At 39.1% G+C, this 20,327-nt stretch overlaps 1 protein-coding gene across 1 annotated transcript in view; it reads left to right on the top strand.

Moving 5' to 3' along the window:
* LOC114942964 (Meis homeobox homothorax) overlaps window positions 1-20,327 on the top strand; it is a 53,267-nt gene that overhangs the window by 15,233 nt on the left and 17,707 nt on the right. Inside the window, exons 3-4 of the mRNA XM_029318478.2 lie at window positions 4,645-4,786; window positions 14,212-14,262. Of these exons, the coding sequence (XP_029174311.2) occupies window positions 4,645-4,786; window positions 14,212-14,262 (193 nt within the window). The remainder of the gene's footprint in view (window positions 1-4,644; window positions 4,787-14,211; window positions 14,263-20,327) is intronic.

Here is a 20,327-nt window from a genome sequence, read left to right as displayed (position 1 = left end):
AACTTGTCAATAATAGTCATTAAGTAATGACATACTTATTTTTTAATACTTTTTTATTCAATGGTAATGATTTTTTTAATACAGTAATATGATCTAAAGAACGGTATTATAAGGTTTCAAGCAATGTTTATGAATAATCGCTCTGTCATTAATAATTTTTTGCATTACGGCGACAATTTTCTTTTCCGCTTGGTGGAGTTTTACGTAAAAACCGGATGTAACGTGAAGACATTTACTAAATCAACCACTGCAATCTTATGCAAGGAGCCCGATGAACTTAGTTATTTAAGAATTACATCTTGCAAATTTCTTATGTAAATCCGAGCGACGATTTATCGTCCGACAGATGAAAAAGTGATACCGCTCACACACATTTATTTCTCGATGAAATAAATAATCGATACATCGCGAATATCATTTTCACTCAGTCAGCAATTTAATTAATATTAATTTGTGCATGTGAATGGTCATTATTTTCATGTGAATGATTCACAAAAAGGAATCTCTACAAAGAGTAACTGTAATTTATTGATTTTGAAAACTTATTTTTGACCTAAAAGCTTGATTTCTATATTTATTTTACAATAATGCAATACAGTAGTAGCTCAAAACTAACAGGATTTTGACATTTTTATTTTAATTTAAGTCTCACAAAAAAAACATTCACGACATAGTTTATAATTTATTTCTAAAATTGTTTTCTTATTGTGTTGTTAGATAATTCTAATCTGATCGATAAAAATTGCCGATTAATATACGTAATATACAAATGTTCTATCTTAAGAAACGAACATTACAGAAATGAGTTATTAATCAAAATAATTTATAAAACGTTGAGATTTGTAAATATCGATTTTTTTTTTTCGAATTCTTTGACTCGTATTATTTCACGTTCGATTATATATACTCGAGATTAAAGGACTGTTAACGAAATTAAGTCGTGCGTGCGAAAACGCGTCGCTGTCGTTTAGCGAATCGTAAACCGCGGCGTGGCGTGAAATCGACGATGCTCGCGCGCAACAATAAGAGCCGGCAGAAAGAGAGCGGGGGAGGCAAAGAGAGAGAGAGAGAGAGAGAGAGAAAGATAGAAAGAGAGGGAGTAGGCGTCGATTCGAGGGGCGGAAACCGCAAAACCGCAAACATCCCCCGTACGGCGTATAACGGTCCAATCATATCATTACCTTTTGCGGTCCCGTCATTCTGACACCTCGTTTCTGCCCATCGTTTGTCATCGACGTTGCACTTTGTTGTTCCGCCGCGCGCACGACCGTGTTTTAAAGGAACGCGTACTTAAAGCGCGCCCTCCATTCAATCGCGGTTCGTAACATGCTCGGTGGTTTTCCTGGTGGTATCCGGTTCCAGTCTCGCGAGATTCGAGAATATGCTACGAATTTTCAAGAATCGCACTGCTAAGAATTATTTTGTATAGTGCTTTGCACCGCGCAATGTTATTTTAATCTTCTCGAAAAGAATCTTGGGCCATCTCCGAATCTCATTATAGAGATACAAAAGAGAAAATGAGAGATGAAAAGAGAGAGAGAGTCGGGAAGAGTTTTCAGTGTGTGGCTGAGCGCGCGAAAAAATCTAAATTAACAATTACTGCGCGACGTTGCGTTAAATCGATTACCCGGTGGTGGACGGTCGGTAGGTACCGAATAGAGCGACGAGGGAGAGAGTCGCGGTATAGAGGCGATAGAGATATAGACAAGGAGAAAGCAGGAAAAAAAGACCGCTAGAGAGGTAACCGCGGCGGGCGATAAAGGGGTGAAGTCTCGACCGAGACTTTTTCTGCCCGGGTCGGCGCGGCGATACCTTCGGTCCGGTTCGGTTCGGTTCAGCAGGAGCAGTTCAGCTCTCGGTTAGGCGCAGGAGAGTACGTTGCTCGCGGCGGCCACGTCAATTTGTCGAAATTCGTTCCGAATCGTTTTATGTCCGCCACGCCGCGAGACGCGACCCGCTACCATGCGCACACAACGCCTCCACCTTGGCGGCTACCACGTTTGTTCTATCTCTCTCTCTCTCTCTCTCTCTTTCTCTCTCTCTTTTTTCTCTTCTCTCGTCGAACCTCTCTCTGGAGAGAGACCCCTCTAAGGTTTCATCGCCGTCTTTGAAATTGTATAACCCCATGGGACGAGACGGAGCCGCGAGCTAAAAATCCGTGTCAATGGTCACTTTTAACTGGCGTCGTCAAACATTCTGTCTACTTACAGAGAGATGTAGCGCCTTACTTTTATATTTTGTGTCATTTATTTTTCAAGTTCCGTGTTATTGGATTTGTAAAAATGCGTTGTTAAAAACATCTTTTTTAGGGTTTATATTTGAGATTCTGTTGCATTTTTTAATTAATTGTTGTTAAAATGATATATGTATTTTTGACGAGAATATTTGTAATTGCTGCGATATTTTGAATTATCAGTTTGTAGTAAAGACTATTTCTGCAGCGCCTATTTGAAATGAACGTACATACAAATTAAATACATTGTTCTGTGTGGGAAATTTGCTTTGCATATTATATTTAGATTATATGCGTATATTTTTTATCATCTCTTGTTCACCTGCGTCTTTAAAAGGACAATTTACATACGACTAATCATTTAACAAATTCCAAACGTAAAAAATGTTAATGATACGAACGCAAATTAGGAGTTGATGTAGGCTTCGCTTAACTTCAAAATGTCATTTGCAATGGTGAATACCTACATCATTTGCACGTTGTTCTAAGGTTAAATTTTATGTAAGTAGTTCTCAATATAGAACGTAAATATTAATACAGATTGCAAAGTGAAAAATGACGAAAACGTGTCGTACGCATTATTATACAACACAGTATAATTGCATATTATACGGACGCATAAATAATTATTTCTAGAACGCGCGGTACGGAATTGCGCCAGCTTTAAACTTCGATATTAAGACCTTGTTTGCAACACGGTGTTGCACCGGCACCAGCCTAATCTTATCTTATCCTCCTAATGCCGCGTTGCCGTAAGCACACTTTGTGTGTAACACGCGCTTTTGTACAGAAGAATATTACGCATGTGTAATATCGAGAAACGATGATTTTTTCATTTTTTCTTCTCTTCTCTTCTCGAAATGATCCTGAAAATCCTCAATAAATAACGTTTTGTTTTTCACAGTAAATTAACCGGTACAGTTAATCAGACTGGTTTTAATTATGTACAACCATTTATGGGTGCATATTCGTTTGGTATTTTTTAATTTTTTATTTATAGAACAGTGCATTTTAAATTAATTTTACTTGAATAACTCGCGTATTGATTAACAATAGACAGCCAGACTTTGAACCATGTCTCGATCTGTTACGATCGATGCGAGCTATGGCGAGACTAAAATAGCAAAAAGTAAGAGCGCTTTCATTATTTAGCACAAATCCACCCATCGAATTTGCAATTTTCCAACGAACACGCATGTTATTTTCCTCTGGTCGTTATTCACACGGGACGACACATTCCGTATTATCGATTGTTCTCCGTCATTATTCAATTTATCCGTATATGTACTGCGCGTGTCGATGAACGCGAATAAATCAGGAATTGAATAATGAAGAGAGAAAAAAATGGTTTGCGCAAGCTAAAAATTTCAAACTATTACTAATAAATTATTACTGAAAAGTAATGAATAAAATCATTTATGCAATGTAAATGGGATATGAACTAATACATGCGGAAGTAAAATTCAGTAAATGTTCTCGACGTTGGTAACACGCTTTTTATTTCTTGCGCGTAACAAGGATGAAAGGAGTGAATTCTAGTTCGCACGAGAAGGGGTCGGAGTCATTTTTTCCACGCGGTGGAGGCAGGAGTGGTCCGCTGCTTTTCGGTTAAGCGCTTCACGCCGGATTTCGCTTCTTTTGCCACCACGGTTGTCCGAGTTAATTGCGTCCTCGTAGCGCTAACAGGCGGCCCACCTCGTCGGTCACGCGCGGATAAGAGAAAAACGCTACGCGGATAAGAGAAAAACGCGTGGCCAAGCGGAGGACGAGAACTTTGTGTCGATCCGGATCGCGTTTTCACACGAGCCACGCTTCGACGATTCGAGAAACGCTATTTACGAGCATCCGGTACACGGGTATTCGGAACACTCTCGCGAGGATAGGATAAGGGAAGGTGAGAAGGAGGAAAGTGGACCTTTTTGGCGCGAGAATCAGGCCCCATTACCAGCGTGCCAGTGCTATCGTTTTTAAAACCTTTTGTCGTCACGAAGAAGTCCATTAGTATCTTTTTACGATATACACACATACCTACGCCTCACTAATTTACGATAAAATTACGATCGATTTATTGCTCGGCGGAGAACGCCGAGTTCGTCTCATCGCTCGTGATTTTCGCGCCTCCTTTCGCAACCTAAGGGTTACGTAATATCGCGGGCATCGGATGATAATTTATCGTCTCTTCGCAGAAACGAATCGGGACCCGGCGGCCAGAAAGCTCGAACGACCGCGCGGCGGCATTAATTAGCATGCCTGTCGAGATCGGCGCTTGATTCGCGAAACGGCGCGTGCATATGCTCCAGTTTGCGCGCTCCGTTAGCATAATATATCTGTCGTAATATCGCGCGCTCGCTCCTGCTAGATATGTCTTGCTATATGTCTTTTTAAACGCACTTTCTCGCTTCTTCTTTCAGACATCCCCTGTTCCCGCTCCTTGCACTCATATTCGAAAAGTGTGAGCTGGCAACGTGTACGCCGCGTGAGCCTGGTGTAGCGGGTGGCGACGTCTGTTCGTCAGAGAGCTTCAACGAGGACATTGCCGTTTTCTCAAAACAGGTGAGTTTACCATACATTACAGAATATCAAATTCGTCGTCTTATTGTTTAGGTATATGTATATGCTCTGTGCCGTATCGGAGAGTCTTGCCTTATCGATTGTATTTATATCGTGTGTTGTGCAATACGTATATAGTTCAATCTATAAATATATAGAATATCTTCTTTTGATGTTCAAAGTGTTACTTCTAAAGAATGATAATTTATACATACGAATCGCATTTAACGGTCGAGACGATATTAACTTTGGACTGACACACTTGTGGCACACAAAAGTGAAAGGATTTTCGAAAGAGTTATAAATAACGCGAGACGCGCACTCCTGACGTTTGCCTCGATGGTCCTCGCTAAAAAGTTGCGGTTTCGTTGGGCGAACTTCTCCGCGTGATCCTTTTCTAAAGAATGTCCCATGGCGATTTTTGGGTGTTGTATGAGTCACGAGGAACGCGCGTATAATCCTGAAACAGTAGATCCACGCACGAGAACAGGCTGGCGTGTTTTAGGCCTCGAAGAAGAAGAACCCTGCCCTCTATCCATGCGACTTATTTTTAGGATTACCGTTGAGAAGAGAGAGAGAGAGAGAGAGAGAGAGAGAGAGAGAGAGAGAGAGAGAGAGAGAGAGAGAAAGATGAGATTTCGAGACCCCGAATATATAGCGGACTCGAGACAGAAGACTCGCTCGCTCGCTCGCGCGTGTGAGCGCGTTTTTTTCTCTATTCCCTTCTTCCTATTTTTTTTCTTTCCCTCTAGCGGCTCACCTGAGGCAGGTCCCCCCAAGGACACGCGTAGGTAACCCGAGATCCTATGGGGCCGCATGTCGTGAAACGATTTGGACCTTTTAAAACATACCATTTCGCCGTCTGCGTCCCAGGTCGTGCACGTAGGTCTGCTCGAAGGTCTCGGGAAGTGTACCTCGAACGTTCGTTTCCGCGTGCTTTCTAGAGACGGTTTGGTTGACACGAACATTTGCATCGATAACGTGATACTTCGGAAGTGATATCCTCAAACTAGGACGTCTAATATATTGTTTCGCGGTTGTAAAAGGATACATATAATATACATATTCCATATTTCAAGGTGTTATATTTTCTCACTGCTATTTTTATGCCATCAAACGACATTCATCTTTAAATGGAAGTATATATACTTTCAGAAACTTTCCCAAATTCATTTTCTGATCTAATTAACTTGGCTAAATATAGTAATGCGGATATTTAATCTCGCGCGTTTATGTGGTAAATTGTTTTGGTAAAGGATACCGCATTTATATATAAATGGGAGTAAATTGAGAATTAAAAATTGAATTGAGTGAGAATGAGAGATTTATTCATTTCTCTCTGTTATTTTTCACGTAATTTTCTAGAAATATAGCTACATTCTTGACAATGTATTAAGCGGAGGCGACAGAATGGGTAATAAAAATGTTATCGTGTTCGTTTGCTTATAGTGAACTGATGCAAACGAATTTAGCACATTTAGATTGAGAGGTATAAGCACCAGTTGCTGTGCACCGTTAGATAGCTATAATTTCTAACAATTATTTTCATATAGCATTATCATACAGCGCGTTTTCTTTTTTTTTATTCGTATCGATTATAGAGAAATTTTGTCACATGTTAATTGAAATTTTTACTAATTCGAGGCAATAGATAACACCTTCAACAAGGAATATGTACAATAGAATATAATAATAGCTTTGCGAATGCGAAATTTTTCGCGAACTCCTTACGTCATACGATCGCGCATTTGTGCGTCATTTTATTGCCGCAGAAAAAAAATTTGTCTTACGTCTAAATATAGGGCGTCGGTAACACAGTAGCGGTGGCTTTGAGCAATGCTATGTCGAGATAACGATAAGAATTAAGCTCCGGCGCGAGGTAGGATAAGGTGGCCCGTGTGTGTATACATATTGTTTCGTCGTGTTGATGCCGAAAAGTTCCAGACGATAAAAAAATCGTTCCAAGTTTCCGGCGTATCGGGATTCCTGAGATAATCGAGCGTATTGCTTTCTTTCAACGCGATATACGATATAATTTTTTTTGTAAGTAGGATGAATATAGCATCGTGTTTCTATACGTTATTATTTATCTCATTATGAACGTTATTAGTTTACATTTACGGTGGGAGACCGTCGAAGATTCTGTCGGCGTTGCAAAACTAGCGCGTTATGATATTTGCATCTTAATAAGGCGCACCATAAGGCACATTTCAAAACGCGCGCATGAAAAATAATGCTTATGACTACGGGTTTATATTCCGCGACGACGCTGCCTTTTACTCGGATATTTCCTTCTTAGCTGTATATATTCTAATCGTAAGTCATAATTAAATCCATTTAATATCAAGGTAAAAATTGATGATTGCAACTAATTTTCTTTTTTTGCATCTTATATATTTTTCTAGTTTTCATAAATTGGTAAAAAAAAATAAATAATGAGGAGATACTATATTAAAAAAAATTACTACAATTTATTATTATATCTTTATCTATATAAAATCTTTGTTACATTTTTTAACTCTTGATTTTTTATTATCTCAATCAGATATTTTTACATTCTTTTAAAGGATTAATTTTTGATGCCTATCAAAGTAATTTGTTGTTTTTAATTTAATATTATCAATGTTTAAAGCATCTTCTAAAGATTTAATCTACGAATTGATTATATTTGCTTCCTCCATAATATTAAGTTAAAAATTTAGACAAAAATATAATTAACTTTTATCAATTAAATTTTGTATCGATTTTTAAAATTTTCAACCATTCTGTGTAAAATTTGCTTCATTGATTTATCGTATTGTTTTGTCAAATTTTTCATATTTTGTTCGTACAAAATGTTATTTGCAAAATGTTACTATCACTGATTATATTGTTGGTTTTACGGTAGCTCTTGCTCGGTCTCATATTTCAACTTACATATAGCTATACACATTTGATCTCTTCTCAATCCCTCCCCTTCGCACATACATTCAAATGCCAATAAAATTGCGTATCTGAAATTCGCGACTAGCAATGACTGCATCACAGAAGGTCGTTCGCGATCACCGTCGTATTCACATTAATACCAAGATTACGACCACGTATCGGAGTAGATAAACAAATTACGTTCGGCGGGATAAGTCTTTGTCAAGAATCATCTCTCAAATACCTGTAGCATTCACGGATGAATTTTTTTCCTCGTGCACTATCGTGATTCGTGCGATCACATTAATTCGAAGGGTCGAAATTAATTATCGAACTAATTCAGCGTAGTATTCTTTTTTTATTATATGCTTAGCTCTATTGTAGAAAAATATTTTCTAGAAATATCAAATATTTCGAGTACAAAGATTAACTTCTTTTACGTTAGAATGCAATTTATTTTTATTATTTGTACGTATTTATTCTATATACATATATATATATATATATTAACACTTTTGGAAGCATCGATAATATAATTAAAAGCAGTCATTGCTTTTGAAGGCTGTCACTAGGCACGTAAGTCTCTCACACGCGGCGCTACGACGATGCACATCGGCAGATAAGCAGGTGACAATCCTCTTGCGGCGGTTTTTGAGGCGTGCCGTGCGAGTCGTGCCCTCTCTCCCTCGTGTGTCGGTACCGCCGCGGCGATAGGGCCGTATGACAAAAGGGCCGCGCGCGGGATTATTTCGCGTTTTGTTGCGTGCTGTGCGTGCAAGCGTGCATACGCGCATGCGCCGTAGTCGTCGTGAGATGCGACGCATGCGCGATCCACAGTCGGGGCCCGACTATGACGGTCGGCGAGTCGTGAGAAGCGCTCAAGCGTAGAGAGTTGAGCCGGCGCGATGGTAATGGAAGAGACGAGAAGGATATGAGATGCGAGAAAGAGAGAGAGAGGGAGGGGGGCAGGCTGCTCATTTTCTGCCATTGTAAATTGATCTATTCAATGGGTCCACTATTATCCCCCCCTGTGGTCCATGCATCGTGTGCCCTATGGGGGCCACGATATTCCTCCAGTCTTCCGTCTCCAACGCCCCTTCTGCCCTTCTGTATGCACTCTCTCTTTCTCTCTTCTCTCCCCGAGACCCCTCGCCCTCTTTCTCTCCCTCGGTTCGCGCTCGTTGCCTTCGACGTTGCCTGGCTGCAACGTGCCATCGGTCGTACCCCGCTGCGCCACGTTGCGCCGTGCCTTTGTTGCGCCCTTTTTTTCACCCGCCAAAAGAGGCATCCCGCTCTTTTTTCGCGATCATCGCCGACGACCGCGTCGAAAAATTTCGCTCGCGCTTCGTCGCCTCTCGCGGCTGCGCACCATCTCTGTAAATCCGGTCACTCAAATGAGCGATCGACATTGGATTACAAAGAAGGGTGAAAACTTTCCGATTCATATGTGAGAAAAGATTATTATTAACGATTAATTCGACCGGATCTTGTTGAAAATTGATCGGCATTATTTAACGGAGATTTTACGCAAGACAATCGTTTTATATATGATATATCTTAAACAATGCAATTTATTTATGCCAAATTATCTCTCTCACGAGTTTAATGATTTAATATGTACGTCGTAAAATACGAGTGCGATATATTGCTGTTATTATCCACGGAACATTTTTTCCGATGGTGTTATTGCGTCTTGTACAATGAGTCGAAACTGAATTGGGAGATGTGGGCGTGCATGTGTTCGTCACGATGTCGCGATTTCGTGTCACGCTTATACAGATACACGAAAAGAGAGAGAGAGAGAGAGAACCCGAGAAGGAAGATCCTATCGGAGATTTATTGGTACAATTAGGATGCACCTCTTGAAGCATTAAACTCTCATAAAATGCCTAATGGCGACCGCTAGTAAACGTATCCTATTCGAATGTGAACTATCGGTTCTTTCGCCTCTTTCGACGTTCGTTCACCTTCTTCCTGTCCAACCCCACAAGTCAAAAATCTAATTATACAAAAATGCTATAAATATATGATATTTATAAAATTTTTTACATTAGAAAGAAACTTTACGCGCGTGCGCGCATAGTCATAAATATAAATAAGAAATATAAACGTTAATTATATCCGATATTATTTCTGCAGCGAATATTTTTCTCGTTCCATTTTCAAAGTACCTAAGTATACAAAACGTTGAAAAAAGTAGAACATTTTTCTGCAATTAAATTGATCGAAGCATATAATTCCGTGTCCTCCGAGCAGCTCAACGAGCCGTTACGAGAACCGGTGCACTATCGAAGTGTCTCGGTTTTAACAGAGATTCGAGGCCAATTAACGAAACGAAACCCACGTAGAAAATGCCGCGTAAGGCTCGATGCGAATACATCGTGCTCGGACCGGTTTTCCATATCCTGACGTCATTATATGTAAGATGGCATCGGCGAATTAAGCTATGGCCATAATAATCAATGATTAATCATGCTATAGTAGAAAATGACATAATAGAATTCAAGTATACATATATTAGAGAAGGGGGAAACTCAGATCTTATTAAAATACGATAATTAAAAATATGTCCATCGAAATTTTTAATTAACAATCTGATAACGATTGTTAAAATATTTGTAATAAAAAAAAACTTATGTATATACTGAAAAAAAACCATGTACTTTTACATGGAAATTACTAGTTCAGAACTGGAAAAGTTACTTGCTTATCACTGTAATTTCTTTTTCCATTTGTTTTAAAGTAAAAATACATATTAATGTAAAAATACATGTAAAATATAGGTAAAATTACTATTTTTATGCAAAAATCATATATGTAATTTTAAATTTACTATTTTTATTTTATTAAAATTTTATTTTATAAGTATTTATCTATTTTCTTTATAACATTATTTTATAGCATTTATACATTCCTAACATTTTCTATGTGTAATTACATGTTCAGTGAAATATTTTTAATCTTGAAAATATGTAAGAATATATTTCATATAAAATTACATACAATCTGTAATCTTTCATGTAAGTATCAATATTGCATGATTATACTGGGTCGGAAAAAAACCTAGCTTAATCATGTTATTTTACATAAATATTTTTTTCAGTGTATTTTTACATATGTACAACATTATATATTTTTTTTTTTGAGAATTCTGTCTCGAGTGTAGAAAAATTGAAACGTCTCATTGACATTCGCCACATTGACCCGTAAGTTTAGCTTTTATTTCGGATTCCGAAACATTCTCCCTAAATGGGTTTCAGATTCTCCAGATTCTCAGTTTTAATTGTTTCGACACCAAACGTGCATGCACGGTTAATTCGACGGTTGTTACGAGCCGCGTAACTATATCGCCGGCGGTCTTATTGCTACAATTTCGCAATTATCGCGTTCTAGCGTAAATACCTGCCCGTTTTGATGTGTGTGCTACCACGCGATAGTGATCACGCGGTATCACGCGCTTTATCAGTCCTCTTCCTCTTTCTCGCGGCTTGGCTCATATTATTGGAAAAACACGCGATCACTCGTAGGAAGTGTAGAAACATTCAATGGCTTCGATTAATCTAGATATCAAATTAAATGGTATCGAGTATTCGCATAGTTGTCACGTCAATTAGATATAAATCGAAATTATATAGATGTTGATATACTTTATACAGATGAGATGAATAATATTCCAGAGAAATTAATTAAAATCAAATGTTATATTAGTTTCTCAGAGACACTCACATCAATACTATTCTTATTTTCAAAGAGAATATTTGAGATATTTGTTATATGATTAAAGCATGTAACAAAAAATTTCTCCAGAAAAACTTCAATTTTTTGTAGACAGTTTTTGAGTGAAAGTTTAAAGGCAAAGAATTGATTGGCCATTGTTAAAACTTTTCTAGCTGTATTGTTCTGTAACAAAAAATTACTATTATATTCTCCGACATGCTTTTACCAGGATGTCATGTCAATGGTAACAGTAAAACATTGTTCGTCTTTGAGAAGATATATACGAAATGATTGTAGGAAAAATGACTTACGACAAGCGTGACGAAAAATATTTTATCTGCATAGTATTGTAATTTGTCAGGTTAAGGAAATTGAACATTCTCTATGGTCATATATTTAACGTAACAAAAAATACGGGATTACAAAAAAGTCTAGGGATTGTAACAAAAAGTCTAAAAAATTTTGAAATTAAGAAAAAAACTGTTTATTTTTTATTTTATTTCTTTTTATCTTAAAGATCTACATAACTATGAATTGACACTGCATTCTTACATAATAACATAATTGAAAAGTTACATTGTGTCATATATTTATTTCTTGTTATTACTATTTCTATAATTACAAAAGAATGCGATAGTATAAAATTGAAATATTGAGAATTATTAACTAGAATTGATTCTTTTTTAAGTATTTTTATCGATTCTAAAGGTATTCTTTAAAATTTATAGGCGTCACGCATAATTCATAAAATAATAAAGAATATATGTTAAAAATGAAATAAGAAAAATTGGAAAATGTTTCACATATACATATGTATGTATATATATCACGTGTAGAGAAACGTATAGTATATTCCGGTCTGCATAGAGTTCTCCAATCGGAAAGGGAAGGGTTTACAAAACGAAGGGTTCGAGGGGGCGGCAGCAATAGCAGAGGCAAGAGAGAACCAGCAACAGCAGCAGCAGCAGCCTCCTCTAAAGCAGCTGCTTCGTATATCTCTCGGCAAGATCGGCGCACACCGGGAAAATCTTAACACACGATACGTGTGCGTACGTATTTTCCCTCCATGTGGACCCTCGTACATGCATACGAGATCGTGCCGAACAGGCACCCCGCTTACCGGAACGAGAGCATTCTCTAAATATTATCGCACAATATTTTTACCGCCTCCGCGCTGAGTTATGCGCACCCGACAGCCAGCGAATGCTGACGTTTCTATACGCATCTATCGATGTTTATTTTCTCATCCGAACATTCTCGACCGCACGAACGCTCGATTTCCTTCGTCATTCGCGTTTCGTACGATGATAACCATTTTTTTTATAGACTTTTACTTTGCGCTGTCGCTGCTTCAATATTCCTACTCGCAAAAAAATCATTCCTCGTATTCCCTGTGTAAATACATTTTTTCTTACAAATTAGATGAAGCGTATCGCGCAATCACCGTTAAGTTAAACGCTGCCTAACTTTGCCAATTTTCTCGTTTCCCATTATTCTCTTTCGGACGTGATGAGTCTTTTTATTCCACAGACTGCTGCCAAGCTTTTTACGAATGCGTCAGCACGTGTCGGCGTATGAACGACTGCACCGTTTCGGGAAAAACGGTGTGCAAAGAATCATAAGCAGCGCGGAGCAAGAGAGAAAAAGACAGAGAGAGAGAGAGAAAGGCGACTGGGCACAGAAAACAGAATGGGCTGTTTACAATTTGTAATCTTGCCTACCTGCGTGGCGCTTAGCTCGTTGCTCGGGAACCGTCGAAAAAGTGCGATGACAGGACCGCGCAAGAACTAGTCCTCTCTCCCCTTACCTACCTCTCCTCTACGAACAGTTGACAGTATTTTTGTCGTACGAGACGCCTTCATTACCTATACACTCTGGAACACAGGAGAGCTCGAGGACTCTCCCATTCAGAATTCCGGCTCATGAATACGCGCTCTTGCCTGGGAATTCGTGCGTGCGGACAATATTTCATTATCCGATTTTTTTCTTTCGTAGAGAATAGTGACGCTCCTGACTGTATCTCATGGCTTCTTGACTCTTTGGATATTCGATATTGTAAAAGAGAAGTTATTCTTCTCGGAAATTCTTAGGAAAACTTTTATCGTGCTTTTGAGACTTAACATATTTATTCACGTGCGTGTAATAAATAATGACATTTATAATAATTTCAAGAATTTTGCATTTACCTAATATTTCGTGAAGTGAAAAATGAAACTAGCAAATATATACATTTGCATTTTAATCGATTTTGACGTTAGTCTACACTCATTCTTTCTCAGTAGCAAAAATAATTGGCCCCATAGAGAGTTAACGATATCCCGAAGACTAATCTGATCCGATGTCGCGGATACCACGAGACTGAAATAGCACTGCAAACGAGATTTGTCGTGCAGTCCTTTCTTCCTCTCTTTTTCTCTCGTCGAAAAGTTTGAACGCCAATTTGGAAGTAAATTTGTTTCCATTCTGATTGCGGTGCAAATGTCTGAGAATCTCTTCCCATCGCTGTCTGCCTTCTCGATTTGCCGCCAGGATTCCATCGTTCCTTGACGCGTTTCCGTTTCTGTATGTATACGAATTGAACAGTGGGGGTCCAATTAAGAGGAAGCACGCGAAGGAAATCGCTTAAAGAAAGAAGCGAGAAGAGACGAGAAAGAGGGAAGGGAGAGATGGAGATTTGGCTGTACTCATGTGTATCCCTATACATATATGTATGTAGACCGCGATACGATCGTCTATGTAGCTTTTAATACCGCAATTACGTTGGATCCAATTATTAACGCTCTTATACGTATGTCTGTGTGTTACAGATCAGACAAGAGAAGCCGTATTACATTGCGGACCCGGAGGTGGACTCGCTGGTGAGTATTTCCTTATTTATACGTCTCTCTATGTGTGCAAATTAAATATCTCCCGATATATCGCTTATCCGTGGCTTGTAATTTTGCTCAACACGTTTATAATCATTCAATTTCCTTTGGAGATCGCGCGCGTTACAATTCACACAACACGCGAGAATCGCGAAACGTTCGCTTGTGTCGAGACATCAAGGGTTAATTACGGGATTAATTAAACCGCGAGATGAGAGAGAGAGAGAGAGAAGGCCTTCGAACGAGCGGGACTTGGAGACCGCGTTATCCGATTTAGCGGCGTGTAAATAGCGAGAAGTCTCGTGGTTGCGTTACGTTACGTTTTCCCTGCCGGCTCCGGCGCGCGTCTAATCGCCCAATTTAATCGGTGAGGTGATCGCCCGTCGAGATACCCAAATACGGTCGGTCGGCCGACTTCAACGACAAAATAACGATCCAGGAAGTAAGGCAACAACGCACGAGTCAGCGCCAGTGTGTTCTATACACTTTTTTTTTCTTTCTTTTTTTCTCTCTCGCGGTGTGTGGAATAATTAACGGAATAAAGCGTTATCGTTGCGCGCTTCCATCCGTCGTTATTGCCGTCGAAACACGGATTCCGAGTTTCACAAGGGCGGATACATTCATTATGAGATATCTGGATGATAAAGCGTCGTGTCTACCTGACCAAAACAAATGTTGCCATGTTGCATTCCTCTGTGCACATCCTAAACATAATTGAAACTATACGTACAATCGCTCTAAATCTCATTCAAATTTTTATTAACCAGATAAATACATAAATTGTGTAATTTAGTCATTTATTATTACGAATAAATATGTATGAAACGCAATAGACGAAATTTCGATCTGCTGGATAAGAATATATTACCGGAAGGTTGATGACGTAATTTTCAGGCGTAATTACAATCTGGTAATTAAAGATCCGCGAAGTAACATGCGACAATATTGTACGGTATTGTTTTTCGAGCGGATGCCGATTTTGCTCGAACTTTCAGTCGGATCGTCGAAAAGACGTGGAGGAAGAAATATTTTAGGCGACCCTCCACACGCGCTCTTCGATCGAGATAACGGGGTGTAGTGGGCTTTTTAAATAACTCCGAGTGTGTATTTTTCGTCGGTGAGAATGCGTACACGCGGCCTTACGGACGATGGTTAGGGCAACTTAGGATCGAACCGCCATTATGAATTCCTCGAGGAGTCATTGCCATTTCTGACGTAGTTCTCCTTCGACTCATTGTGTTCTGCAAGGTTTTTCACAAGGACCGTATGAAATCGCTTTATGAGCTATTTTTAGCAGGTTTTTTTTAGAGACTATTAATCATCACGTACGCGCAGAATTTAAATATTGAAATATTTAATGTAAATTTAAATATTTTTAAAAATTATTTTAAAAATTATATTTAAAAAATTATTAAAAAAGATTGTTTCTCAGTATTGACGTCAGCATAAATAAAAATAGTTTAATATGTTTAAAATATATACTGAAATATTAATGTGTGCATGTATGTACAATACTTAAATCACATATAATTTAGTGTTAATAAGAATTTGATTGAAAGTTTGTTTTTATCACTATTTAAATAACGTTACTGTTTGCTATATATATATGAAGAGAACAATTTTACGATTGCAATATTTTTCATATAAAAATTATTTGAGCTTATTATTTTATTCAAATATTTATCATTTTATTTAAATCAGTATGTAGACAACAGATTTAAATTTATTAAATTGTAAAAAATTATTTTCTTGTCGCAATATGTGTCAACTTTTCAGATTTGTTAATCAATAATGTTTGACAAGAGTATTTTCGATAAATATATATCGTATATATTGTCATACATAAAGTTATTTTTTCGTGAAGACGATTTTTATTTAAAAATATACGAAAACTACATTTTTTAAAATCAGCATATTGAGTTAACGTCAAATTGCTGTTGCGCTTGTTTTGACTTTTTGCATGGAAGAAGAGAGAGACAGAGAGAATAGTAGCGAGAGGAATGCATTTCGCCGGCGCTGTTCTCGCGCTGTTGCCCACAATTTTTCGAAACGTCACGTCCGTTACCTGCGGCTTGTCACGACTGTAAATATTCACGCAAGGTGGTAACTTGTATCTCCCATCACCATTGTCACAACTGTCTTTTTCTCTCTCTCTCTTTCTCTCTCCCTCGACCGATCTTATTTAAAAATAGAATTATAAAGATAAAATTTTGGGAACAAGAGAAAACATGGTTTTATTACGGTGATATTTTATTATAATTAATATATAATTATTATGTATATTTTTATTGTCTTCTAAAATCAAAACAAAATTATTTTTATTATTTTACTAGCTTTTTCGATCGAATAAATACTTATAAATCACGTGAAACTATAATAAATCACATCGATCATTTATGTCTTGAGTTTTGCGTCATCGAAAGTATCATCGACGTTTCTCTGCGTTCGTTGTCTCTCTACGAATAACTATCCCCAACGCGCATTCGTAAAAAGTCGCCTCTGGCAGGTGTTACGGGTAGTAAATCGAGGAAGTTAAATGGACTGGGCGGATAAAAATTTTCGTATCGTCTGTCACTTATATACTAGCATATACTACTATGGCAGGTCGGCTAGAAGGAGGCAGTTCCTCGGGGCTGTGCATTCGTCGTTGCATTCACCGTTGCACAGTTGCTCACCGATAGTTGCCGGTAGGAAGGCCGGCGGAAGGTGGCGTGGCTTTATTACGTCCGTGGCAAATCGCAATCTACGAGCAATGAGCTTCTATCGTAAAGAAGAGGCACGTAACGTTCGCGCTTTTTGCTTCGTCCATCTCGCGCGTTCGCCCTTACTCTCTTCTTCCGCCGCCCTCCCGGTGTTTCTTTCGAATCTCTGTTCTCTTCCTCTTCGACAGAGAGCCTCGGGTTCCTTCTTTTCTTCTGCTAGTCCTTCGACCGTCTTTCTTCTATCGCGTTCTCCATCTCTTCGAATGGAAGAAGAGGCTGTTCCTCTCTCCTGCAATCCCCGCGGACGCTAATCGAGCGGAGCTTTTTGCCGATAATTTCGCAGAACGGAAAAGTCACCGAGTCAGATTGCTTTTCAAGTTGAACGCGGCGAGATTCTATCGCTTTCCTCGCCGGTTGTTAGCGGTCGGTAGCGCGACGAAGAGACCGACCGGTTTTTCTTACGTACAATTGTTCGAGTATGAAAAGACGCGAAATGCAGCAAAATCAATTCGACAAACAGAAAAAGTCAGAATAGAATCGGTGCATCGATCGATTATCACTGATTGACAAATGTGACAAAATAAAGATCTGCAAAGATGATTACAAAAAACGATTAATCAAATGACACAAAAGAAGCGATGATGGAATTTACAATTTCAACTAGAATGCTGACAAATTTTTCAATTTTTCATGGGTTTCCGAGGTTTCGGTATATTTCACGGTATAAACGTGTATAAACATAATAGAATGCGTTCGTTGAAAATTATTATTTTTAAAGACTGATTATCACGCGAGAGTTTCTTAGAGCGGTTCCAGACGTGGCGATACAGCTCTCAGACGGTTCTGCGCGCATTCCGGTAAATCGCGGGGAGTTTCCTGATGGAGCTAAACGGGGAAATCGCGCGAGGAGACACCACGTGGGCGGACAGAACGGCGTCTCTCGGCTTCTTCTGGTGCGCCGCGTCGCGTCGTAAACGGAACGGGAGAAAAGAAAGTCGCGGCGAGACGTCGTCTTTCGCGCGGCGGAAGGCGGCAAAGCGAGCAACGCGAGGCGACGGGCCGCTAAACTCCGCGAGAGGAAGCCGACAGAGAGAGAAACGAATGAGAGAAAGAGGCGGAGGTAAAGGAGGATTAACCTTCCTCTCTCTCTTTCTCGTATACGCGCTTAAATAATATTCCCATTAGCATAAGCGAGAAATGAGCCAATGAGATGCTAATTGCTGGGTCTTGCGTTTGGAGAATAATTATTATTGCGAGAGGGCATTCTACTCTCCGGCCGGACGTTGGACTTGCCTTCGTGATTTACTTGTGGCGCGGCACGGCCGGAATGCGCGGCAAGAAACGAGAGAGCTCGCTTATTAACTTTTCGAGTATTAATTATGATATGTATAATATTGTGGTATGTATCAAATATTTTTTTGCATTCGGAAATTAAATTCTTGCGCAACCTAGGTGTCTTGTTTTGGCAAAGATTTCATTTCGCAATCTTTCGCGGAAAGTCCGCGGCGATGTCGAATCTGTTCTGGATAACAGATACGATTCCGATATCGAAGCGAAATATTTCCTTATCGCGAGATTAATTTCGGGCTATACTACGTCGATATACTGCGCGTTGTAGATGTCAAAATGTATTCTCTGTTTTTTTTTTTTCTAAAATTGCCCGCAATGTAAATCATTGGTTGAAGCGCCGCTGTGTTCGGCGGGCACGATAAAATACGCGACGTTTTTACATATTGCGTCAAATTTATTTTACATTTATTTGCATCAAAAATATTTTTTTTATTTTTGGTCATGTTTAGAGAAATTTTTAAATCGCTACGCATACATTTTACATGAATTCCGTCGTATATATTTCAAAGTCCGAAACATTCTGTGATAAAAAATTCAGGTGACTCATTAATCAATAAACTCTCCGGATCTCTCGACAGATCAGAGGCGTATAAATGGTGTACAAATAATTTTTTATGGAACTTCATTTTACGTTATTGCATAAAATTGATGTAGGATTCATCCAGCGTATATTTTTGTATGCCACTCAAAGGATTTCGTACAATTACACGTGTTATCTTGAATGAAATCGATGATGTAGTCGAGAGAAAAAATATATGTATAGTGAGAAGAGATGTATCAGGGATCGACGAATGAAACTGTTCACGTTCTTCTCGTTGGATGCGTGTCGTTGTCCCTTCAGCACGCGATTAGCGCGCGTTTCCAAGATCTGGTCGCCGCAGGCAATATTATCGCTGATTATTGCAATTTCGCTGCAACCTCCGTTTTGACTGTCGATCGCTAAAGAATCACGCCGACTGTCATTGACTTTTTCGCAATTTGTATGCGACACGATTGAAAGACAGCATCGGCGAGTATTCAATGATTGAATTATACCCCGACGATGAAGTTCATTATTTAACATCCGACTTGAATCGCGAGCGAAACCTTTCAACTATAACTAACGACTCTCCGAAAGATGCGATCGTAATCGCGTGGTTAAGGCTTTTTACGACCGAGTGTATTATTATATACGCGCGTTTTGCATTTTGGAATACTGCAAGAACGTCTTTTCTTCTCCCCGAAGAGTCGATGCACCAGCATGGCACTGATAAATACACCGTTGGAACGTATTCGATTTTTTTCTATTTCTTCCCGGTAAAAATATGTTGCTCTTATCTTCGCTTCGTGTAGCCCGAGAAGTCGAGAAACAGGCGTGCCTTCCGACTGACGGACAAAAAGAGATATTTATCTGGTCCCCGTGCGTCGAGCTTCAGGAACGTATACTCGCGCTTCTTCCGCCCACGCCAGGACCGTCTCACGCTGGTGGCGATATTATATCCATGATGCTTTTTTTTGCCGTGGTGGTTTGTGAATTAGGAATAAAGGACCCGGATATATGGCGGTGAGGAAGGCGCGGGTCCGAGTGCCCCGCAGAGACTTCTCGAACTCTAAAGGGAAACAACCACTGCTCGGACCTGAGAGAGAAGAGAGAGAGAGAGAGAACCGTTGCGAATGTGTAAAGTATAATGTAACAGAAGGACTGCCGAACGCACTCTGGCCACTCCGGTGGTCCCTTATGCGTGGGCCTCTCGACGAACGATGCGTCCAACGCGGCCTTGCGATTGCAATCCCTCTTGACACAATTATTTTCGAAACCAGAGCGAAACGTAATCTGTCAAGGTAGATTTTATCTTTCGTCTCCCCTCGAGAACTTTACCGCGAATGTCTATATAAATATATTTAACTAACTCGTATTTAAATATCGAAATCTGAGTTATAAAATATTATGAATTATACAATATTATATTTTATTTATTATATGCTCTCATGCTTTCTAAAATAATTTTTAAATATTTATCACTT

This window comes from Nylanderia fulva, unplaced genomic scaffold (assembly GCF_048542155.1).
Source record: "Nylanderia fulva isolate GAGA-0341 unplaced genomic scaffold, ASM4854215v1 Scaffold2, whole genome shotgun sequence".
NCBI classification, from domain to species: Eukaryota; Metazoa; Arthropoda; class Insecta; order Hymenoptera; family Formicidae; genus Nylanderia; species Nylanderia fulva.
The sequence above is the reverse complement of the archived record's forward strand: the minus strand, read 5'-3'. Positions and strand labels throughout refer to the sequence as shown.